Raw genomic sequence first — 26,543 nt, forward strand, 5'->3', positions numbered from 1 at the left:
CACCCATTAAAATAAAAGAAAGAATGATAATAATGTTTCACTGCAGTAATTATGGATGATTTCATCTCTGGCCATTTAGGCACTTAATAAAAAAAAAGTAAAAGGCATTAAAATGAATCAAACAATTAGAAAATAGCCTATTTTAAAGCTTCCCATTTAAAGCTTTCTTTTACTCTGTTATTAAAATGTGATTGAATTTTAGTAATCTAGAAGTGATCATTCTGAAATGAGAGTTGCTCTAGCATCAGATTCTGATGCTGAATTCTGAAATGAGAGTTGCTCTAGCATCAGATTCTGATGCTGAATTCTGAAATGAGAGTTGCTCTAGCATCAGATTCTGATGCTGAGCCATTTTCCTTTGTTTGTGGCAAGTTCACCAACATGAAATAGTAGATGTCATTTCTTAGAGCACTTCCAATTTAACCAAAGGGAGTAACCTAATTAAACTAGTTTCCAAGAGCTAATTATGCATTTTATTGTATAAAGCATTGTTTAATGTGCAAGACTGTAATGTTTTTAATAAGTGTTCTTTTTGTATGATTTCCCCATAGTGACACTTTGGACACAATTAAGGTCAGAAATAAATGCTTTTTCTGTTTCCGGTACATTTAACAATAAAGTAACTCTGGGGAGATCTGTATATATATTTAATTGTAACAATTTAACCTTCAAATAGTGGTGTCTGGTAGAGTTGACCCAGTAAAACTACTTGTAATTATACAAGTTGACCTCTCTGACCTTTGATAGTAGTCTCTCTTTATCAGATAGTCAATTTCAAATGATGTTCCAGCAGAAATCTTAGTGGATAGATTAAATTGTGTAGTGAAAGGCACCCTTTAATGTTTTGTGAAGTTGAAGGTTTAAATGAGGAGCAGTTGGACTGATTTACATTTGCAAAGATTGGAATGCTAGACAAACAGTGAACCTATTTTTTTTCCAACTGGGTAGCTTTGGAAATTTATCCTTATACTAGCTAAGTAGATAGAGGGGAAAATAGTGTAATAAAAAAAGTAGATTGAAAAGAATTAGCTCTCCTCTTAAAGGAAAATTGGTCTGTTTATTTGTGGAATTTACTTTTTTTTCCCCAGGATTACTGCCTGCTGATGATGTTGATTGAAAGCACAGACTACGCACTGATCTTGAAATCCTAGGGTTGTTTGTGGTCAAAGCTACTGGATACAATGAACATTCAAGTTTGGGGCTGTAAGTATATTTTCTTTGTATTAGTTGTAACCTGTATACTTTAAATGTTGCACTTCAATAACCGTGTTTGTGCAAACCAGTTTGATATCCTGATCACTAGAATATATTGAATAAAAGGAAATATTTCTCTTGTTGAATAGACTTAAGTAGTCAAATTGATAGCTTATTTTTTATGTGAAATTATATAAAATAGCATATAGAATATGTTTAATTACTGTTCAAAGTTATAAATTTATATTACTGTTGAAATTAATTTTGACTAATATGCAAATAATAAAATGTCACCAAAACCAAGTAGATTCAATAAAATACTCTTGTGTTCCAGCTGATATTACTGAATCATTTTTTCTAAAAACGGTTTAATCCGGAAATACTCTCTTTTAACTCCATATTGTTTAAAATTTTGCTTTACTTTTTTAGTAAGCCCTAAAATTCTACTAGCCATCAAATAAAAACGTTTTCTTTGTCATGTTATCAGGTTATGTCATGCCATTTACACCTTTAGAGGCCTTCGCATTTAGAAAATTTGTATTTGTAGAATAACAAATTCAAGGTAATTGTAGTGAGAAAACACAAAACCAAGAGCCTGGGGATCTGTCTTGAGTCCTGCCTCTATTGCCTACCCATTGCAAGACCTGGGGTACAGTTCAGACTATCCCTGTCTCAGTTCCCCATGTATAAGAGGAAAAAAAAGCCCTATAAGTAGATTATAGAGAGGTTCAAATGAAAAGTGTCTGAAAGGCAGAGAGGTATACTGCAACCAGTAGGGTCCAAACTCTACCTTCCCACTTATGATAATTGAAAATAAAACTTTGGTTTTTAGTATCTGTGACATCAGTCACCTTTGTAGGCTTGTGGCAAGGAGTAGAAATGAAATATCTAAAATCTTACCTCAATCTTTGAAATACAGGTAAAATAGCCACCTTTTTATACTTACAATGTGCTAAATGCTAAGCATGTATGTACATGATCACATTTATTCCCTACATCCAACCTACAAAGTAAGTATTATCATGGCTTTTTACAGAAGAAAAACCTAAGACTCCATTCCAGAATTTCAAAACCCTGCCCAAGAGTCTATAATTAGAACATATGTAGTAAAGGAAGGAAAATAACCCAGGTCTTTTTGGATTCAAGACTCACTCAAGCTTTCACCTGAGGGCAGTAAAGCATGCAGGCTACAAGAATAATGTGAAGATTAAATGGTTATACAGGGTGTAACTGTGTTTTTTGTATTACTATTATTCTTTTGCATAACTTTAAAAAAGTCTGCCTACTATTCAATTAGGTGGTATATATAGAGCAACAGAGGGAGAGAGAGAGAGAGAGAGAGACAGAGAACTTTTCTAAAATATTCCTACCTGACATATTTTATTACTAATATGTTATCAACTGGATAAAGTGCATTTTATATGCATTTCAATTTATACTTAAAGGTCAAGATGAAACAGAACATGGATGAGGGATGTCACACTTGCACATATGACTCAAACAAAACAGCCTTGAAAGCTGTGGTTAAGAGCAGATTACGACTGGTATGCAATTAAGGTTGACATCCTCTTTAAAAAATGCTTCATATATAAATATAAAGAAATTTCAGAGACAGCAATACAGATAGTACGTATTTAACAAATTAATCTGTAACTGTGATTTTGTAAGAAATGCTAATTTCCAGTGTGATTTAACCAACTTCTTATGAGATTCAGCATTTGCAGGAAAAAAAAAAAAAAGCATTATGAAAGGAGTGATAGCCAGAGGACACTGTAAGTATATTAACAGGCTACAATTACTAAAAATAAACATAATCTTTCTTGTAATCTGACCCTAATTACTTGTAGTATGCTCAGTTCAATTAGTTTTACCCTCATTTTTAAAAAAATTATGGTAGGGAATAAGAAGATGCCCAATTGGATTATTAAACCATCTAATTCTGATGTTTTGGAATTAATATTAGATTTAATTTCTAGATATTTTTGAGTGATTCTAGCTGACTTCATATAGTCTTAGAGACTTGAGAAGTATATGAAACAAGTATAACTAGTAAATCATCCTTACAAAATATAGTGCTTAGTTTTAAGCAGGTTATCAAAAGCCTTTGCTAAGAAGCCTCCACTGGTAACATCCCTTTTAAGAAATAAAAATGTTAGCCTAGCCATCTTCTTTCCCTAATGTTTGTTAGTGACTGACAATTATGATTAATTTCTATCTTACAACACTTAGATAGGGAGCTCCAATCCATATTTCTAGTGTCTATATTTTCCTATTCCACATCTTCAGTTAACTGTAAGTTAGAGATTTCTATACTATACTGTTTTCAACAAGAAGTCCGGGCTGTGTACTCATTCCACCACTATACACCTGTGAACAAATTTACTGTCTTTCCCACTGACAGTCCGGCTGTCATTATACATCTCACTGCTAACAACCCTTAGTGTATCAAATGACACTACCCACACCCCAAATCTTGCTATGCATTATTCAAAGTTTACCTTACTTTAAGTCCACTATATCTATTCACATTTATATGCTCTTAGTCAGAAAATAAAATACCTCTCTTGAAATGGGCCTGACTCCAGAGACGGAGACCAGATTCCTTGGGTTTAAATGTTTTTTTTTTTTTTTTTTGAGACGGAGTCTCGCTCTGTCGCCCAGGCTGGAGTGCAGTGGCGCGATCTCGGCTCGCTGCAAGCTCTGCCTCCCGGGTTCACGCCATTCTCCGGCCTCAGCCTCCCGAGAAGCTGGGACTACAGGCGCCCGCCACCTCGACCGCCTCATTTTTTGTATTTTTTAGTAGAGACGGGGTTTCACCATGTTAGCCAGGATGGTCTCGATCTCCTGACCTCGTGATCCGCCCGCCTCGGCCTCCCATAGTGCTGGGATTACCTGCGTGAGCCACCGCGCCCGGCCGGGTTTAAATCTTGAATCTACCATTTTCCCCTAACTGTAATCTTGGGCAAGTTACTTACATTTCCTATACTTTACTTTCTTCATCTGTCAAGTGAAGCTAATAACAGTACCTATTTATGGGATATTTTGAGTATTAAACGAATGAGTACATGTAAAACACTCAGAACAGTGTTCGGTGTTTGACCAATACTTTATCAGAGTTCGCTATCATTATCATTTGGTAATGATAATCTTTTCACCTTTACTTAAGTTGTTCCCTAGCAAGAAACATTTCTCCCCTTTTTCTGTCTACTTAAATTGTAACAGTCCTTGAGTTCCCATTGCCTCCATCAACATCCTCTGACTATGTAAATTTGCTTATTCTGATCTTTCCCAAAGCACTTATTTATTGGTGTATTGTTTATTTTGGTGTTTCAAAATTTCTCATGAATGTGTAACTGGTTTGCCATTATAGTCAGCAGTTCTGCGGTAAATGACCACGAGTTATATTTCTTTTGAACCCTTTGCAGAACAATCATAAAATGTACTACCACTTAAGGTGTGTGGCCAATAAAAATTGGTTAAGGTAGATTTATTCCAGAAACCAACAGCTTTAAATAACAAATGTATTTTAGATGACTAATTTAAAGTTGTATTCATTTTGACTTTTATTTAATGGCTTTTCAAAGACTAAGTTTACAATTTCATTTCCTCTAGGAGCTTGCTCTTTCTACTCCTCCATGTGCCTACCAAACCGCTTCTCTAATCTCTGAGCATACTGAGCTGCTTTTCATTTCCTAAACACGTCAAATGCGTTCACATCTGCATGCCTTTGCACGTTGCTCAATTTGCCTGAAAATTCCTTTCCTCACTGCTCCCTGGCTCCCTCATGTTCCCCAACCCCCAGCAGACACACTTCCTATAAGTCATCCAGTTCTAGGGAGTTCCTTTTTTTAAGACCCAGCATATCAGGCCTTTGATGCTTCCCTAACACTTCAAGAAGGATGGCTCTCTCTTCCCTCAGTATAGATCTATTTAGCATCGATTACACTCTTCTGTGAGTCTTTGATGTCCTGTCTTTCCCATAGCTCTGGACACCTCTAAGAAGTAAACCAGATTGTATCCACCTCAGCTTCCACAGAGCCTAGCACAGTGCTTTATTCTTAAAAAAAGAAAATTAATTGTTACATAATTTTACATATTTGGGAAAATTTCATCACAAGCTTTTTATTTTTCCTTTTCTTACAAAACTATCATTTAGTTTTATTGCGTTTTCTAAGAAGAAGGGTCTTATTCACCTTTAAGAAATTAACCTGTTATATAGAATCTTCCAGTTCTGAGTGAGATTGAAGATATCATAAAATAAGCTTAAATAACCCTCCTGCAGTACCTTTTAAAATAGAGAAACTAGCAGAATTTTAATGCAGGATTCACGTTTTAGCTATACTCCTCTAAAAGGGGCAGAGGAGATCTACATATAAGGGACAATCAATCCTGAAAGGTTATTATTACTGCTACTTTTTAAAACATTCAGAAATGCTTTGGATCTTAATGATACTTTGATTTAAAGGTAAAGATGAAATGACTGCTGAATACAATTCACAAACATGTGTAATTCCACATCTTCAGAAGTCAATAAAGTTTGCTTTAAGGGAAAATGCCTATGAATTACCTATTTGCCTTGTGTTTCACATGAAAAGTGCAATATTGCGACAATGATTTGGCTACTGGAAGTGGGATATGGGTTTCCTGGAGGGGACTGAAGCAAACTTCAGAGCAAAAGGAGAATCTCCTATATGAAAACCTTCTGTATCCTGGGTAACAAAATTTGTCTGCTTTGCTTGACTGATGAAGATTAGCTGACTTCCCGCATTAAAGAAGTTTGTCTTGTAGGGGCTGAAGTGACAAGACAATAACAAAGTGCTAATTGTGCATAACCAGCACTAAAGATATGCAGTCCCATTATGGCATGTAATAAATGAAGCGAACACAGAAATATATTAGGTACTTTAATAATGATACTAGAATAGTATTTCGCAGCAATAAGAATGTGAACAGTTTTAGAGTCAAAATTTAGGAGTGTTTGTCTTACTTGACTGAGTTCTCCTGAGGAGACAGACTTAATTGTGAATGCAACTTTTTATTTCAATGGTGAAATAAAATTGATATATGATTTGTAAATAGCATTAACAACCTACAATTACTTTGCATCATAATAGAATTTAGGCTGGGTTTAGCACTTGAATGATGTTTTTATTTTCTATGTAGAACATGGATAAAATAGGTAAGCCTACTTAATAGAAGAAAATGGACAAAGGACATAAACTGCCTACTTCTCTAAAAGAAGGAATACCAAAGGGCCACCAGGGATCAAATAAATGCCAATTAGAAATTATAATGAAATACTATATTTCATCCCTCAAGGTGGCAAGGATTTAAAAAAAAAAACAAAAAAAAAGACGTAATTCCTAGTGTTAGAATGAATGTGAGGGAATGCGTAGTTTTGTAGATTTCTGCTAGGAGAATAATTGGTATAACTTTCCTGGAGATCATTAAGCAATGTATAGCATATGCCTTCAAACTGTTATATACCTTGTTTAATTAATTCTGCTCTGTGAATTTAACCAGATAGAGATATAAGCATTTGTTTTTATACAGTCTGAGTATCTACATTTAGCAAGAAACACTATTGTGATATATGTCTTGTGGGAAAGTCAAGCTAGTGGAATATTATTTGGTAAATTATAAAAATAACTAACTTTTGAGAACCAGTTGTGTTCCTGACATTTAATATAAATTATTTTATTGAAGTTTCAGACTCTGCAAGATAGGTATTAGTGTTTCTATTTTATAGGTGTGGGAATCAAATTCAGAGAGATTAAGTAACATACTCAAGATCACACAGTTAATATATCAGCTAATATATGGTGGTGCTGAAATTTGAATCCCGTTCTCACTAGAAATGTCACATTCTTTCTACTATTCTGCAGGGTCTCATAAGGCCCATTTTTATATTGATAATACCGATAATATTTACAGCACAAAAACTTTTGAAGATACAACTTATATATCTGAGGATAGAAGACATACGTGAAGCTCTGTCCATAAAACTGAACTCAGGAAAGCTTAAAATATCTTAAAAGAATTTTTAATGGCAGGTAAAAAAAAGGCACACAATATAAATTGAGTGAAAAAGTCCAAATATCAAACATTAGGATTCTTCCTTGTAACTTTAATTTGCTTAAATGTGAGTGTAATATTTATACAATGTCATTTGTCCTATATACATAGAAACATGTATAGCTGGCTATATGTCAAAATATTAAATGTTTTCTTTTAGAATAATGAGACATGGCACAATGTCTTGTTGTTGTCATTTTCTATTTTCTAAATTTTCTACTATGAATATGTAATCTTTTATAAGTAGAAAAGCAATGACTTTATGATTCCATAATGGGAACTGCATGGTTACTGGCTGCTATTAGTTGATCAACATGACAAGTCAACAAAAGTATTCTAAATTTACTACTAAGACACCTTTAAAATGTATAAAATACATATATACATGCACATAAAGGTGTCTGTATGGATGTGGGAATGTTTGTGTTTGTGTATCCTTATCCCTACCAAAAACATGTGCATTTGGCAATTTATTTTCGTCTAAGTGTTACCCTAGACTGAATGAACTTACTTTGATTCTCAGTACTTGCGGGGAAGAGTCAAGACATTGTAAGATAACATCTTAAATGATTGTCTGGGTAACTATTTATATTATAAGGTATATTAGGCCACAATCTGAATATCTACATTTAGCAAGAAATACTACTGTGATATGTGTCTTGTGGGAAAGTCAAGTTAATGGAATATTATTTGGTAAATTATAAAGATAACTAACTTTTGAGAACCAGTTGTGTTCCTGACATTTAATATAAATTATTTCATGTAAGTTTCAAACTCTGCAAGAGAGGTATCAGTGTTTCTATTTTATGGGTGTGGGAATCAAATTCAGAGAGATTAAGTAACATACTCAAGATCACACAGCTAATATATCAGCTAATATATGGTGGTGCTGAAATTTGAACCCCGTTCTCACTAGAAATGTCACATTCTTTCTACTATTCTATAGGCTCTCATAAGAAGATTCTGCATCAAATAGTACCTTTCAGAGTAAATTACAATAACTGAGAACTTGATGCAACTAATATTTATTGATTATATACTCTGTCCAGGTGTTCTCACAGCAACTCAGTTAATTCATTTTCATTAGAATATATCAAGTGTGCTAATTTTTGAAATGTTGTATTTTTAATATGTACATTTTAATATTCTAAAATCCTCTCCATTTATCACATAAAACAGGTGCCAGTAGTATATAGTTTTCACAGAAATAAAAAAATATATAACTTTCAATAAGAAAAAATGGAATTAAGTGATAATACTTCTGAGCTGAAAGAATTCTCTGAGATGAACTAATCCAGCTTCATATGTTACAAATGAAAAACCTGAGGTCCAGAGAGGGAAAGTGTTTGGTTTAAGATCACACAGCTTATTAGTGGCAGAGCCCATATTAGAATTTAGGTTTCCAGGTTCCCTGTTCAACACTTTTTCAAATGCTCCTCTCCAATGATAATAATTGTTTAATTATTAGCTATATCTGAACTGATTTTCAAAGATATTTGAAGTAACTGCCAAAGTACGTATAGGACAGGGTTAAAATTTAAGGTAAACATCTAGATTGGGTGGGGGTGGTGGCTCATGCCTATAATCCCTGCACTTTGGGAGGCGGAGGTGAGAGGATTGCTTGAGGCCAGGAGTTTGAGACCAGCCTGGGTAACATAGTGAGAATCCATCTCTATAAAAAATGAAAAAAAAAAAAAAATTAGCCAGGCATGGGAGTGCACACCTGTACTCCCAGCTACTTGGGAGGCTGAGGCAGGAGGATTGCTTGAGCACAGAAGTTGAGGCTACATGAGCCATGTTAGTGCCACTGCACTCTAGGCTGGGTGACAGAACCAGACCTTGCATTAAAAAAACAAAAACATGAGAGATAAGGAATTTAAAATATAAAAAATAATAAGAATATAAAATACCTGCAACAAATTCCTGTATATTTGCTTCACTGCCAATTTATTTGCTCACATAAGTAGTACAAAAAAGTAGATATTTAAAACTACTTTTAAAAAGACAGGAAAATAATAAAAGAAGGAATGAGTAAAAGAAGTCAAAGTTTACAGAAGTGTTTGCATTTTGTTACTTGCTCTTGTATGATGCTTTTCTTTCAGGTAGAATTAAGTCTTAAGACCTTTCTTCTCCTTAGTGGTTTGTCTCTGGCATGGGATTAAAGTTTACAGAACAGAAAAACGCTGAGATTGATTGCTTTAAATGTACAAATATAATTTCCACCTATTAAATAAATAGCCAGCACAGAGAGGTTTACCATTTTTTAGAGACCAAAAAGAGATCTGCTTACCTCTGATTACAAAGCTGACATGCAAAGCAGTCCAGGTGGTAAACATTGTCCTTGGCACGCATCACCATCTCAAAGGCAGGGATGAGCTTACTACAGGCAGCACAGTTTCCCGTTACACCGAAGAGCCTAGAATAAGAAACATTTTTTTTTTTTTTTTTTTTTTACAAACTCTTACAGAGAAATCTGAGATCGTGAAGAGAGATGATGCTAATATACTCTGTAAAGCTACAATACACGATGCTTTATGATGTACACAAGTGGATTTTATCCTAGGTGTATGCATAAATATTCTTCTGCAATATATTCTCCGTTGACCTTCCTTGATGAAAATCACATCTTGTTTGAGAAGAAAAGGAAAAGACAAATACATTAGGAAGCTTACATAACTGCACATAAACAGAAGCCAATGGAGGTGAATTCATAGCAAAAATCTCCTCTGGGTTAGAGTATATAGAAAATATAAAAGCAATGTAACTTTGATCTTAATGTTATATATTGAACATTTTAGTTGGGAAAGGAACCAACTAATGAATGACTCACTATTTTTTGACATTTAGTTACTAAAAGGTTTGCCATTATTATTAAGAATACATTTATGAAGAAGCCATTTAAATAGTCAAAAAACATAGAGGCGCATGCATGCACCTTATGGCTCTATACCATAGTTATAGCTATGATTATGTTATTCAAGTAGCACATTAAAGTAAATGAGGCTGTAAACTATATATAGCTAGACCAGAAATTGAAGGATAATATACTGTCAGAACCACTGGAATTGTCTAGGATTTAAAAAAATTCCTATTTGCTGCAGATTCCTGAGAATCGTTATTGTAACAACCTAAAAAGAGTACAAAATAAAATATCTCTCATTTCATAACGTGTGGAAATATTTTATCCATTTGCACTGGCAATATTTAAACCAAGTCTCTTTAAAGTTGATAATGGTGGGGAAGAATTATTATAAATAATATTCCGTGCATAGTAGTTAATGCACTTTTTTACTAGGAAGCAAACTAGATGAAAAACACCACATCTGCCAGTTTTCTTTTTTCTCCAGCGTCAGGCTGACAGGAGGAAAATATAATGGTTCTCATGGGAAAGACCAAATTAAAAGCAGTTCTAAACTAATGAATTCAAAGGTCCTATAGAGAAAACTCATTTTGGTTATAAAAATGTACTTTTAAAAAACTTAGCCTTTCATTTTATTGAATTTAAGGATTAGGCACAAATGTGCTGAAGTCTCTCTTATTACTTTCTATAGACTCCAAAGAGAAGTCTTTTCTTCAGGCATGCATATTCATTTTCAAGTTTATAACTATTTCCTTTTACCGGGATAATGACAGTTGTTGGAAACAGTTGTGAGAATGGTTTCTAAGTGTCTGGAAAAATGTGCAATAAATGTTTATGCTCATATTTTTGTTGGATTGTCTCTTGAAGAGCATAAGCGCCTTGAAGGTAGAAACAATAAACGCATTTTAAAGACTGCTAACATAGTCTGTGCACTTGATAAAAAGTAAGCGAAGTTTACATTCAAGAAGATCAAACTCATAATTGTTAGACACTTATTTTCCTTAATGAATTAAAAAATACTTTAGTATGCTTATTTTAAGGAATATAACCCAAATAACCTTCATGTTCTCAGTTTGTAATCCGTATTTTGATAAATAATATTTATTTAAAAAGAACTTGCTCAAAAATGTAATATCTTACATCTCCTACTGGCATCATCAAAAATGAAACCATCACCAACTAAAGCTTTCATCCTATTCATTTGTACGGAGAATTTTTTAGTTCATTCTAACATTTCATATTTATTTTTCAGTGTACTTAACATGATCTACTTAGGAGGCACATCACTTACCACGTGCCACTGTTTCTTCTGTTCTTTATTATTTTTGAGAAATAAGAAAAACTTAAAAGTTCTTTATTCAATGAATGTAGATATACTTGTGTATATAACATCTGGTTAACATGCGATAAAGCCGTTTTTAAGAATTATTCAGTTTGTTCATATCTAATAAACATACACACACAATGCCATTTTGAAATTCTGGACGTAGTTTCCCCCCATTTCAATTGCTCTCGCTAGCTGAGCATTTATCAGCTACCTGATTAGAATTTGTTTCCACACAAACCATTGATCATCAGCCTATTACTAGGCAAATGACAGTTAATTACCCACTACATTAACCACTGGGACCTGAGACCTGCTTCTGCTGCCATCAGTCAACATGATAAATGTGGCAAGTTCAGTAATGCATGGCCAGCCCTGAGCTGCCTGCTATACTGTGAACAACCCTCAATCTCACTTCCAGGCCCAGGAAAATCTATGGCAATCTGCATAATTACAAGCTCTGGGTTAATAACAGACAAATGATTTGTTGCATCTAAACAAAGTCCTTGGAATGGTCCGAGTCTCTGATGGCTGCCCGTACGGCGCACTGCTACGAGTGTACTTTCCACTACAATGTGCACAAAACAGTTCTCTGACGTTATAGCCTTCCAATTTGTTGCCCTCCAATTTATGGATTCTGCATATGTGATTTTTAATCATTAAAGGACTCTTGAAGCAATATTATTTTAATTATTCTCTGCTGTAACCAGGGAATTAGGCTTCAGATAAAATTTTCTTCTTCCACGCACTTTCCCTGCCTCGCTGGAGGCTCCATCAGTTTCCATCTACACCTGGACTCTGATATCCTAATGATGAATTATTGCCCCTTTTCCTAAGAGGGCGAACCTTACAAGGGAACATTTTACTGAACTGTCAGCTCACAGACTGAGTGCGGAGATGCGGAAATCTGATCTAATTTACTGCAAAGCGATGCATTTGTTAGACTTTTTCCTCAGTTTTGTCCAAGGATCAAGAGATCATTCTATAGCTACATTCGAGTTCTCTTTTTTCTCAGTGGGACAAACCCAAGATTCTCTGGGAAAAGAAACAAAGTATTATTTTATAAAATGGGATTTTCAAATGTATAATGTTATCCTTTGGTTTCCAAACATGACATTTGGGTTTCGAGGCAAAAGAATTTTCATATATGTCAATTAAGCATAAGACATGCATACTTCTCCTTTGTAAGATTTTTTTTTCAGATTGTGCCTAGGAAATATTTAAAAACAGTCGCTTAACTATCTAATTCATTTTGAGTACTCATAATCCTGAAAATTCTTGTAACCCCTTCCTCTGCACTCTACTTCCACACTCGTTTATAAAGATATCATAGATCCACTTTTCCATTTAAGGTGGAGATCCTTGTAAATTCTTGTTTGTAGTGCTTGTACAGTTGCATCCCCTACATAAGAGGGCCTAAGAGTTCTTAGTCGTACACTGAGACAGACAAAGCATTATTTTAAAAAGGAAGTCATTTTGAAATTTTGATCTAAATTAATCACAGCATACCAGCTTATACATTTATGGTAAGGAAAAAAATAAGCTCATTGATCTATTTTGCTCATTTTAAGATGTCTTATAGATGATTAAATCACGATACATGGTAATTTGCCAATTTATGGGCTAGATTTTTCCCTATCATTTATGTTCATAGTAGGCCTTAAGCAATGTGACCTTTATCTTGTTTCTGACACACTTCCAAAAGTAGGCTTATAATGTAAAAGGTGACAAGTATCGGCTATACAATATCAGTGCATATAACTATTAATATGTGTAGAAATCCCAAAGATGTTTCAGTCCCCTTTCTATTCCATTTTTTTGCTTTCGCTACCTTATTTTGTCTATCTAAAAACAGACATGAATATAAATAACCAAACAGACAACTTTCTTATGGGTAAGAACTCGGCCTACCTGTATGCTGTATTACACCTGCCACACTGTGGTGAGCATGCACAGAGAAATATTAAATAACTTTTGTGTATGGGTGGCATTGCAAGAACTAAGACAAAACAAGTTTAGATGTTTTTAAAGGTGCCAGAACATTTTGCATTTTTACTAAATGTTCAACAGCTTCAGCAACATTGCCATAAAGCAAGCAAACCCTTTATGGTTTAGTGTATATTTCTAAAGTTCCTGCGGACTGAGGGTAGGGAAAAACTCAAGACATATAATCATTTAACATAGCAATAATGAATATGGTTTACTACAGGCATCAGGGGAAAATGAGTGTTCATTGTATTAGTGTCTTTTATTTCACAGCACCAGATGTTTCTATAGATTTTTTTAACCAGGTCAGTGGCTCAAGTCACTAAATCAAATTCCTCCAAGCTATGGAAAGCATAGTATTTCACTCAAATTAATTTAATATTTGAGGAAAATGCACAAATATGTCACTGCAGTAAACCTTAATTCTGAATAAAGATCAGATCAGTAGTCAAGCAATCCTCATTTAATGAGATAAATATGCATAAATTTAGAAGTTATTTTATTTTATTTTAGACAGAGTCTCACTGTGTCACCTAGGCTGGAATGCAGTGGTGTGACCATGAGTCACTGCAGCCTTGACCTCCTAGGCTTAAGTGATCTTCCTGCCTCAGCTTCCCACAGGTGCATACCAACACACTTGGCTAATTTTTTTAAAAAAATTTTGTAGAGATGGGGTCTCTCTATGTTGCCCAGGCTGAACTCACACTCTTGGGCTGAAGCCATCCTCTCAACTTGGCCTCCCAAAGTTATCAAATTATAGTGTGAGCCATTATGCCTGGTCTAGTATTTGTTAAAATATTAAGGATAAGACTAGTTTAGTTATAATCCTATCTTTAAAAAAAAACTATAGAATAACTACAGATGAACAGAGAAAGGAAAGTTTGGCTTTCGAAGAATATGAAATTGTAATCAATTGAAAAGATTTTTAACTTTTGACTGTTGGATGGAAAAGTTTTATTGAATATGTTTTGTGGGAAGGAATGAACATTTTCACAGGTTGAAGGACAATTGCTTTTTTGTCTATTATAAACATGCTTCTCATCTACTTTCTTCTTTTACTTTTTTAACTAAGGAAGGTAGTGATAGAAAATGAAAACACTTTAAACATTCAATTCTTTTGTTTTAAACTTAAAAAGTTAACCCATTACAGGCTGTAGAGAGTTGAGTCCATTGTTCTTTCTCTTTTTGGGTTCTCAGCATGTGCTCCACTGTCATAGAGATAAATGTATTATGAGAGTTAAAGAAAAGTAAAAAAGAAAACACTGAACATTTTAGAATGTACTTATAAAAATATAAATGTTTAACATTATTTTGAACTACGTTTCTAATTGTTGCAGTTAGGTCTACCACATATTAAATATTTTCATTGATGATTTTGAATTTTCCTGAAGTTAAGATTAAAAGGCTGAAAAAAGGAACACTGACACTCTGTTGGTGAGATTGCAAATGAGTACAGCCATTACAGAAAACAGTATGGAGGTTCCTCAATAATTAAAAATGGAACTACCATATGATCCAGCAATCCCACTACTGGATTAAAATGAAATGAAATCAATATGTTGAAGAGATATCTGCACTCTTGTGTTTATTACAGCACTATTTACAATAGTCAAGCTATGGAATCAACCTACATGCCCATCAATGGGTGAATGGATGAAGAAAATGGAGTACTATTCAGCCATAAAAAAGAATGAAATCCTGTCATTTGTGACCACCTGGATGAACCTGGAGGGCATCACGTTAAATGAAATAAGCCAGGCATAGATGGAAAAATAACTCATGATCTCAGTCATGTGGAAGCTAAAATAAAAAGTAGACATCATAGAAGGAGAAAGTAGCATAGTGGTTACCAGAGACTGGGAAAGGGAGCAGAGAGGGAAGGAGGAAGGGGAGAGATTGGTCAATGGGGCCAAAATGACAGTTAAGAGAAATAAGTTCTGGTGTTCTATTGCACAGTAGGGTGACTACGGTCAACAGTAAAGTACTGTATATTATGAAATAGGTAGAAGAGAAGCTTTTGAATGTTTTCAATACACAAAAAAAGATAAATAATGTATGAGGCGATGGGTATTTGAACTACCCTAATTTAGATCACTGCATAACATATATATGCACTGAAATATCAGACTGTACCCTATAAATATGTACCATTATAATATGCTAATTAAAAAAGGAAATTTTCAAAAAAGCGTAAAAGTTGACCATATATTAAAGAAAAGACATTTTCTATTTTAAAACCTTAGAGATGATTTATTTCATAATTAATTCTGTAATATTAACTCTAATTTAGCTTATTTAGTTCAGCCTTTGTAAATAATATTTTTCTTTATTAACATACACAGATCATGCCAAAACAGAAACATAAAAGCCATTTGCTGAAAGTTTAATATATAAATATATACATGTATAGTACATATATTCATTCTCTCTCCAAACATGCACATACACGCATAATAGGCAGATATTACACTGAATGAAAAGAAAAGAGAAGAAAAATGAAGTTAAACTTACTAAGTGCCTAACTAAAATTTCAGTAAAAAGCTACCAAAAGCCCATGCTACATAGTAATATATATGTTAAAAACTACAACTTGGCACTTGAGGTCAGGAGTTCGGGACTAGCCTGGCCAATATGGCAAAACCCCATCTCTACTAAAAATATGAAAAATTAGCTGGGCGTGGTAGCAGGCGCCTGTAATTCCAGCTACTCAGGAGGCTGAGCCAGGAGAATCACTTGAACCTGCGAGGTGGAGGTTGCAGTGAGCTGAGATCGCGCCATTGCACTCCAGCATGGGCAACAAGAGTGAAACTCTGCCTCAAAACAAACAAACAAACAAACAAACAAAAAACTACAACTTGGTACCTGAAATCCCAGCAATAATTCATGGTACTGAGAGAAAGCTGAGGTTCAATGAACCTTTTTTAATGAAAGTAGATGTCTACTACGCGCAAGGTACTTCGTGGGAAATGTTCAGATGACTATGGGTGTGTGTTGCCAGGCAAGCAGTGAGAAGGATAACCCAGGGATAGAATACGAGAAGTCCTCTGCAATAAAGGGGAGGATGGTACATCACTTGGTAGGCTTGTGCTGGAGGATCAGGGAAGACAAACCAGCTGAAGCAGAACTTGAATGACAGATGGCATTTCACAAGTAGAGAACTGCGGGGAGCTGAAAGAAGGTCATCGTGGGATGATGTTAGAGGGTGAGCAGAGGCCTCTATATGGTCAAGATCAGAGTTTATTTAAAGACTATTTTTTAAAATGACCAATATGGTAGTAGTCTGCTTGGTGGAGGTTAGGTGGAGTAGGTAGAGAAACCTACACAGCCTGGATGGGTGATGACAGCTTGGATGATAGAAGCTTCATGTTTGGTAAGTTGGTATTTTAAGAGAATCCTCAGAATATCATCCCTCTCCTACACTCAGGCAAAACTCCACACTTCCTTCAATCAGACAGAACACCACCAGGCAGCAGTGGGTGCTCAAGCCCACTCAGAGGGCTCACTCCTAAGATCCGCCAACCACTAGCTGGACTTACTGAGTAGCGATCATGATCTGACCCATTTAAACAACATGGTGGGGGTAATTAAATTACAGGTAAAAATTATCCCTGAACAGGAGGGAGAAAGAAAATTTAACTTTTGGATTTTTTGGAATTCTTGAGATCTAGACTTAGTATTACACTGGCAACAATAGAAAATTAAAAAGGAATACTAAAGGTGAGGAAGGAGATCTTGGTGAAAGTTATTGTCATCTGTTTCTCTGGGTATTGTATGTTAGTGGAAACCTGATTTCCCATTAGAACTACACAAGACTTGTAAGAACCTAGCATTACAGAAGAATCAAGTCAAGCTCTATGAATAATCTATATAAAATACCTGCCATAAACAATTACAGAACCCATTCCAATTTGAAGGTCGTGATTCAAAATAGATTGTTTTAGACATGAGATACTCAGAGAAACATAGAAAACAGAACAGCAATACCCTCCATACTCTGGATGTGGACCTTTCAGTTTTACCAAACGACTGGTTTTTCCCCAACCTCCAATCCACTCATAATCCAAGCTAAGTACCCATTCACTTACTGTCTATTGCTGTGCTAACCGGCATTTTAGCCACTAGCCACATGTGGCTATCGACTACTTGACATGTAGTGAGTCTGAACCGAGATGCCCTAAGTGGGGCATATGTACCAGATTCCAAAGCTTAGCACAAAAAAGAAAAATATTTTATGAGTAATTTTTGAAAATATTGATTACATATCAAGATGATAATCTTTGGATACATTGTATTAAATACATTGTTTAAAAAACTAATTTCACCTTTCAAACACTTTCCTTGGCTACTTTGGCTACTAGAAATATTAAAATTAATATGTGGATCACATTCTATTTCTATTGGACAGTGCTGGTCTATAGCTTCAGCTTTCTTTACATCCCTGGATATATGACAATTATAACTTTCAAACAAATGGAGATCCAAAATTTTCTAACTGAAATCCATCCTAGAAATCTCTCTTGTAATGTTCTAAGCCTAAAGATGAGAAAAAATACAGGCCAGAGACATTTTTTTCTAACTTGAAACTTAAAAATATGTATGCTAATAGTGTGAATCATTATAGCTCTCTCATAATCTGAAACAGATGACAATGCCCCACCTATTGTTCCAGTTTCAGGCTTACTCCGTGTTAATTTCTTTCTAAACTTGCCAGTTTCTGTTCCATGAAGACAGCAACAGAACAATATGTAAAGAAAAATGGGTTGACGCTTGGGCTAATTGGCCCTGTCTTAGCTCTGCTATAGAGAGCAGAAAATATCCCATGTCTACACACAAAACCTTACACAATTAATGTCAGAGCTAGCATGAGAACCTATGTCCCTTATCCAAATTTGTTTTCCCTTCTCACTATACTTCTTTGTTTTTCCCTGCAAAAATGGGGCAAGAAGGGGTTGCTTTGAATAAAAGTCTCTAGGTTTCTGGCCTGACAGAGGGTAATGGCTGATCTACATAGAATCATCATGTCTCTTTCTACACCTGACTCTTAAAAGTTGCAAACAGTGTTTAAACATGATACTTTCCCTTTCAACAAATAATTGTCAATTTCTTCTCATACCCATTTTCCAAAGCCTTACGAGCAGGTGTTACTGCTATTTATGATCAGCACAGCAGCCTACTGGGAGAAGCTATGCAGAGAAAAGTAAAATAGAATGTTTTTTCCTTAACATTTGATGAGAAAAATATTTCCAGGCAAATATGGCAATTGTACCAACATTTCATAGAATCACAAAATCTTAGATCTGAAAAGAATCTTTTGTTGCTAGAATAAAAGAAATGTGTCAAGCTTGCTATTTATTGTTTTGATATTTAAAAGACAGGATTTTTCAAACTTTTAGACATAGTTATGGAAAGAACTAGAATATTAAAAGGGAGAAGGGAAAAAGAAACAGTAAAATAAAGGATAACACATATGTACTAAAACAGAAATATTTTAACTATATTTTTAAAGTAGTAGAAACAAATATTTTATCTAATCACTATAGCTCCTTGTTCTAATTTTAAGGTAAGTTTATAATGAAGGGAAGGCCAATCAGCCACAATTATACAAGCATAAAAATCTACAACTATTTTAGATATCGTGGGCAATTTAGGTATTACACATCTCTCCCTTGATATAGCTCAGGAAGCTGCCAGTTTCAGCCACAGTACAATTAATGCTAATTGGAATATGCTTTATACAATTTCATAATAAAAGCTTTTAAGAATTTTTTGTGATAGTCTATTCTATAATGAGTTTCAGAAAGCTTTGTCTACTTAAAATTGAATAGGGTTTTCTAGGTGAGACTTTTTATGTAAGTAATACTTTCCTAAAAATCAGCATTGAAGTCTTTTGATATCTTTACAGACTTCTTAGAGACTCATAATTACCTTCTTTTCTATCTTTCTTTTTCATCCTTTCCTTTCCATACACTATATATAAAAGTGAACAAGAAATTAAGTGGAGAGGTATCTGGTTTGAAAATATTTTTTTTTTTACTCATCTCATAATTAAGGCACTTCAAATACTGAAATTTTCAACAGAAAAGAAAAATAAAGGAAATGAAAAGAAGCATTATAGGAAAATGATCATGGTCATTTTGTGAACAGTTGGGAAATAATCCTGGGAAAGACCTTTTCTTAGATCTTTGTCAAATAAGCCATTTAATGTTTTCATGTGTCAATTTCACCATCTTTCCAAGAGCCACTTATTCACTCAGGCACTAACACAGGCTTAGCAAAGCTCCACTGTGAAATATGAATGAGTGACTGGTGTAATCTGGACTGCAATGCAAAACTCACTTGTTCTGATGTAAAGGATATCTTTTATATCCAGAGATTGTGATTTAGTGACAATAGTCACTGGATTATTCACAAAAAAGTTAACAAATCACTTACCTTGAATAGGTAAGGTATTATTTAATTCTTGCAGCTAGCCAGTAAAATTTCAGATGATCAAACATTTCTTCTAGGGTTAATTATTATTACTTACTTCAAAGAAAAAGTGCTGTGTGGGAGAATAATGACAACCTATATAAGAATCTATTATCTATAGCTTAGTTTGAAATTTTATTTAATATTTTATCTTACCTCATTGAAGAAACAACCTAATTACTAATGTTTTCTTTTAAGGTAAGTAGCAGGGTTTGGGGCATTGTGTCACCTATTTTATAAGTTAAATTTTCCAAAGAAAAGGGATGCAAAAAGTGTTATCACAGATATTCATCCTTGTATTTAACTAAGGATATTACATTACAAAGGCATCAGTATTTTATTGTACAGAATTTCTTTGACATAATCACCTAAGATTCATGAAGCATATTCTATTTGGTCACTTTTGTTAAAGTACTTTCTGCAAAGCAAATTTAATATCCAACACCATTTATCTCATTAGTAGAAATAGTATAAATATTTGTTTTCAAATTCTTTAAGAAGGTACTCTAAACACAATCACTTGAAAAAATATATAGATTGAATATCTCTAAAAGCAAGGGTATTCATATGTCACAATTTTTCTAGGACAATCCTGGATATAAACCTGTTGCCTAGTCTATACACTCACGTTATCTTTATCAAAAATGTCCTGGGTTGGGTAGAAAATTATATGGCAACCTTAATAGTAGCCAAAGAGCAATGAGAACTCAAAGGTTTCAAAATGTCTGTTCTTTGGTTCCTTCACTGACTCAAATATGCAGATTGAATTAAATACCCTTTCAAGATATTTATATAACTATAAAATTCTGTGATTCTTCATTCTAATCAAAGTGTAACTGAATCATTCAGCTAAAACTAATTTAGAAAATCTGACTTAGTTTTCAGACTGAACTTGTAACATTGTCTTAAAACTGATTGAAAAGGGAAGGTATATAACTTTTATTTAATATAAGCTAGTATTTAAAATACATACACATTTTTTAAATTTGTGAATCCTTAGAAGGATTTTTGCATTGCCTCAAAGTGGGATTTAAGAGAAAAATCCCATGTTATCAAAATAAAGCCATGAAAGCAATTATTTGTAGGATTAGACGAACTCCTTTTTGGAATAAGAAATTAACAAAAGCAAAGAGATTCAAAAAGACAAAATGGTTTTGTGCAAGAAAAAGGTACATTTCATTAGTATTAATTTGTTAAAACTTGATGCTTTCCATAATAAATTACCACAACTCTCAATCCAGTATTAAGAAGGAGAAATATTAAAGTTGTACTTTTACATAGTAAAGCTCTACAGAAGGAATTACAATAAAACCTGTAGATTACATATTTATATGTTCACATACAATATTGTTCATAAACATTCTCTATGTTTTCTGCATAGTGGTCCAAATTCTTTTTTTTTTTTATTTGTAAAGAGCTGTTTCTACAGTGCTGACTTTAAGTAGCGATTTTGGAATGTGTATCTATCTTCTTTATTAAAAAAAAAACAGAGCTACTAAGCTATTTCCTTTATTGGGTCACCTTTAGGACTTATTATTTGAAGTACTTCTTAGAAGCTGCTATGCCAAAGTGCCTAGAATTTTAACTGTTTCTTAAACAGATCTAAAACTGGATGTCAAACCCTTCATAAATAGAGTATGTATTAGGGTGTGTAACATCCACGTATATCCAACTTCCAACTTATAAAATATATTTAAGTCAGTTACCTCTAGAACCACACATATATTATAAACCATATAATGCTCTGCTCACTGTCAATAAACTAAATATTTTTGTAAGAAACAGACACCAACCACTTTGGGAAAACCTGTTCACGAAATATAGGTTAAAGTAATTTGCTCCAAGGATACTACATTAAGGCCAAACCTGCTAAGATATTTGATGTGAATTTATTAATCTAATTTTTAACAGTGTGATAATAGCAAGTGGATGTAAAATTGATCATCAAAACTGGAAATTATAAATATGAAATCCACAATGCTTGAAAGTAGAGATTTTTTAAAGGAGTGCAATTCTCAAAATTTTCCTGTTTTTATTATGTGTTTCTCTATCCAGATACATTTTATAAAAGGAAAGAAAAATACCTTTTTTTTTCCTATGAAAGTTGTCAAATCACAGATAGGAAGAAACATTAAATAAATATATTTCAATGTCTATTCATAAGTGCCCCGGACAAAAACCTCATATTAACATATTATTCATATAAATACTATTTGGGGGTTTAGAGAGAATATTGAATAAGGCAGGTCCAATTTAAAATCATTAGTGAATAAAGTCAGATATAGTTGAAACAAAGATTTTGAACTCAGACATATTGAATATTAAAAACATGAGGTACTGGAATCATTTGACAGCTGATATTCAGTGGTAACCAGCGGCCCCGAAAAGACAACTTAAAAGATATTTGAACGCGCGTGTGTGTGTCTTTCTATGTGCTTGTGTGTCCACATGTATAAATAAAGTACTAACCTACTAGTTATCTCTTTTTACTCTCAGCCTGTCAAAAAAACCTGTCAGCTGCAAAGGCGATAAGGGGGGCAGTTAAAAGAAGATACTGGAGCCTTAAGCTTCTTAATGTGCCAAGAATCAATCCCATGAAAGCAAACAACTTGAAAAAGGGTTATATGTATTTAGGAAATCTCTGAGGCTCCCTTCCTGCTCTGCTCGAGCTGGAGCGAGTGCTCAAGTTTTCTCACCCTAATGACCCCTGAAGCAGCCCTGAGGGATTGCAAAACAAGGCCGTTACACAAGGCAGCTTGCTAATTGAGAAGCTGATCGGGGGTAGAGAAATCCTGCTTTACCACGTTAAGTGTCGAAATCAAGCATGACTAGATTGACGTCGCCAAATCACCGTCTGGAGGCCACTCCACGCCAGGAGCAGCAGGGCTTTTCACACCTGATAGGCCCTCACTCTATCTACATCAAGTCACATTAAGAAAGGAATGTATTACGGAACTGGAGTCCGTGCCCCTCAGAGCATTACTCCACTGCCTAATTGCTGCTTCTCCGCTTCCCCGAAGTAACAAATGTGTCCACGTGGACCTGCAGCTTACCTGATCCCTTTGGAAAACCAACCTTCCTCCACCTACTCTGCCGATTTGCTCCATTATAAATATGCAACACCACCAAGACCCAGAGTAAGTTAGAGGAAGAGAGTAGGGTTAGAAATTTTGTATTACACATCTCGATCACATTGATTTAAATTACAGGGACCTTGGAACAATGTATAAACGATGGCTCTTTAAACCTTTTATTTTTAAATGAAGTTGCAGATGCAGGATGTCTGATCAATGAAAGCGCCTGTCTCTCGGATAGTGATTTAGACACCACACGGTGTGTAGAGAGGAGAGACCTTCTGCTTTTGAACTTTGAGTCCCCAGTCACGGATTTGCTGCACTCCAACTTAAAATCTCCTGTGACAGATGGCATAATAGATATTCCCAACAGCCCAGACTAGCAGGCTGATATTACTTGGTATTTTTTCTTATACTCTTTCTGACAGGTTCAAAGCACTTAACCAATGATGTGTTTTAGGTAGGGGATAAAAGGTGACTTAGGAACTTTCCCCCTATTTGTACCACTTTTTAAATTTTAAATCTCAGTTTTCTTACTGACACAATGGAGCTAATTCCTATCTGTGCTCTGTTAACTACAAGGCACATAGAGAAGAAAAATGGCTTGTTTCCAACTGCAAAGGATTTACTGGCCATTAGAAAAGAAAGTCTTCTATAAATCTGTAATAGAAAAATTAATCCTTACCATACATTTTGAGAGGTGGTAGGTGACATCCATTCTGTGAGTGGGGAAACAGAAGTATAGAGGTAGCGGTGACATGTCTAAGATCTCATAGTCATTAACAGCAGTGACAGAAATCTGGCCGAGTCCGAGTCTGTGTTCTGATACCTAGAAGGGTGCTCCCTACATAAGGCACCTCCTTTCTTACCCTCAATTGAAGTATGATACGTAGTATGACAAACTAGTAACAAAAAGAAACAAACACAAAACACACAAAAGAAAAGGTGTTTTTGTTTGTTTGTTTTTACCTAGCAAAACATAACAGGGCAATCTACAGTATTATGTAACCTAGTACCGACTTCCAAGTTACAATCTAAACTTAACATTATGATGTCCTTGATGTTTTTATAAAAAGCTCCATATTCTCTTTTGCAGCTCAAAATTCATAAATAAACCTATATGAATAAAACCCCACTAAAGTGGAAGCTTTGTTTATCGTCGAAAACATAGGCATAAGGTCAATTTCCACACACTAAATGTCATACTGTCTACGAAGCCTTTTTAATGGAAAAAGCAACTAAAAGTCCAAGTCCTCTCTGATAATGATACCTCCGCAAATTAGACAAATTAGTCCAAAGATTTCCCTTTGCTTACATTTTAAAGAAACATCTGAAATCAATATCAATATGAAATTTGGTCAATTATGTAAGGGCGTAGTGTATAAGAGCTAATGTTTATTGAGCCCTGTCTCTGTACCAGACACTGTTCTAAGCATTTCACACGAGTTATTTCATTAATCCTCAGGACAACTGAATGAGGCAGGTGGCAGTTTATTCTTCCATTTGATGGATGAAGAAAAAGAGGCATGCAGAATTATGTAATACACCCAGCGTCACCTAGATAGATAATAGGAGAGCTGGACTCCACACACTGAGCCATTTAGGATTTCCCCTCTTGTCTCAAGAGAACAACAGAAGGAACCTCAGAGGCTATTCACTACTACCTCTTACAGATCGCTTTTCATGTCCTGACCTGTAGGAAGTGCTTACACATAAAGCTAAATTCTTCAGACTTTCTACTCACCAGGGCCTTACAGTCTAGTTCTCCCTACACGACATCCTTCTCTTCTGCAGACTACATTACGCTCCCTCTCCCCATGTTCAATGCACGTAGAAATGAATGTCGGAACATTTGCAAGCCCCTCGAGCCACAGGTCTTGAACTTAACTTTGAATTTGCCTCCTCTTCTCAGACCCCCAAATCTAGCCCTGCCGCTGTGTTAAAAGGGGATCTGTCCTCTTTTGTCTCAGTAAGCTACTTCTAGTGCGCATCACTTCTCCCTTGCACTCATACTACAACCTCCCAGCTGAACATCTTTCCACCAGCCTGCCCTGCCCTGCTGTCCTCCTTCCACTCTGCAGCCGGTGGCCTTTCTATAACACAGATCCAACCCATTGATCCTGCTTATAACCTTCCATAGCTCCCCTACTGTATGCAGGATAAATGTAGGGAAGCATGAAAGGTCCATCCTGTCTGTCTTCTTTTCTGTCTTCTATCCCACCACTGAGCCTCACCCCCAGTGTGCTGTCTACTCCCTGGACTCAGCATCTACTTTCACACCTGATGTCCCACCACTCCTGCCTGCTGAGTTCCTACTAAATCTATTCTTCCTGGAAGACTACTGCTGCTTTTTTTCATATTCAGATCAAATGTCAATGGATCTATGAAGCCTCTCTGATTTCCTTGAGGCAGAATAAATAACACACTTCTTTAGACATTTAAGCACTTGTTTTCATATACTACTTCATCTTTCAGAATCTGTATCAGTTATGTACCTGTTTGTTTCTTTCTCAGTAGATAATAAGCTTCCTGAAAACTTGCCTTCTCCTTTCCTCTGCATCTAACACATGTGATGTTCATATGCTCCATAACTGCTGAATTAGAATGTAGGGATATAAATGGAAATTAACATTCCTGCATTGTCCAACTATATAAACTGCATGCAGGGATTTTACTTATGACCCCTAGATTAGTACCACCTATTTTTAAATACCATTTTAAATTCAGTGTACAATGGACATAAGACCTGTAGGTGGAAGTCAAAAATAAATTACTTAAAAGCTGTTACAAAGAAATGATTATACCACCCTCCCCATGTTCTTTCCTAAACTATCTATTTTAGAAATAACCCAATAAGGGCAAAGCTATATGAGTAAAACTACACGGGAAGCTTCTAGGCAACATGAGAATCTACTTGCTGAAACTTAGCACCGATTCCATCTGTCTTTGATCACACTCAAGATGGTTCAGGTGCCAACACATCAGAGTTCTATTATTAGCAGATGCAGAAAGCTTGTGACTGGTAACATCTGTATCCATCATATCTAGTGATATTTCTTTACCATCATTACCCCAGTACTCTAAAGAGTTAACAAACAGCATGATATTATATACCTAACTTAGGCAGACAGTCAGAAGGTGCACCAACATCCACCTGAATTCTGCAAGGATGTAAACTTTCTTCTTTTTAGGATCATCTCTTAAATTTCCTTTTCAGCTTCTAGGACCATCTCTTATCACAATTCTTCCATGAAGTCCTCCTAAATAAGCTCAGTTATTAAAATCACATTTTCCTAAGTAGTTGGTAATTATTCTTCATTATTTTCATCATATAGGTTGTCATCTTATTGCATTTATTTCAGCATTCCTAAATATATTATTGTACCCCACTCCCTCTTCCTACCCTCCAGTCAATATTTATTGAGTACCTATTATCAGCCAGATTTTCTACTAGATGTTGGATGTAATAAAACAAATAAGAATTTCCCCTGTTCACAAAACGTTTGTGGTATAGTTTTGGAAGAGAAGGACAAGAATAATAACAAACAAACAAAAAGGACAT

At 34.9% G+C, this 26,543-nt stretch overlaps 1 protein-coding gene and 1 long non-coding RNA gene across 9 annotated transcripts in view; one reads left to right on the top strand and one right to left on the bottom strand.

The window, feature by feature from the left end:
* LOC129049067 (uncharacterized) overlaps positions 1–26,543 on the top strand; it is a 239,567-nt gene that overhangs the window by 165,829 nt on the left and 47,195 nt on the right. For 2 of the 3 annotated variants that reach the window (XR_010135731.1, XR_010135730.1), the window contains exon 3: positions 1,089–3,064. This is a non-coding gene — a long non-coding RNA (uncharacterized LOC129049067). Of the gene's footprint in view, positions 1–1,088; positions 3,065–26,543 lie in introns of those variants that run through there. The other variant, XR_010135732.1, reaches the window with a different exon arrangement.
* The window catches only part of LMO3 (LIM domain only 3), a 238,396-nt gene that overhangs the window by 3,240 nt on the left and 208,613 nt on the right, over positions 1–26,543 (bottom strand). For all 6 annotated transcript variants that reach the window (XM_054526579.2, XM_009247520.4, XM_054526578.2 and 3 more), the window contains 1 exon segment: positions 9,560–9,685. In XM_054526579.2, coding sequence (XP_054382554.1) covers positions 9,560–9,685 — 126 coding nt within the window.

The sequence above is a fragment of the Pongo abelii genome, chromosome 10 (assembly GCF_028885655.2).
Source record: "Pongo abelii isolate AG06213 chromosome 10, NHGRI_mPonAbe1-v2.0_pri, whole genome shotgun sequence".
Classification (NCBI taxonomy): domain Eukaryota; kingdom Metazoa; phylum Chordata; class Mammalia; order Primates; family Hominidae; genus Pongo; species Pongo abelii.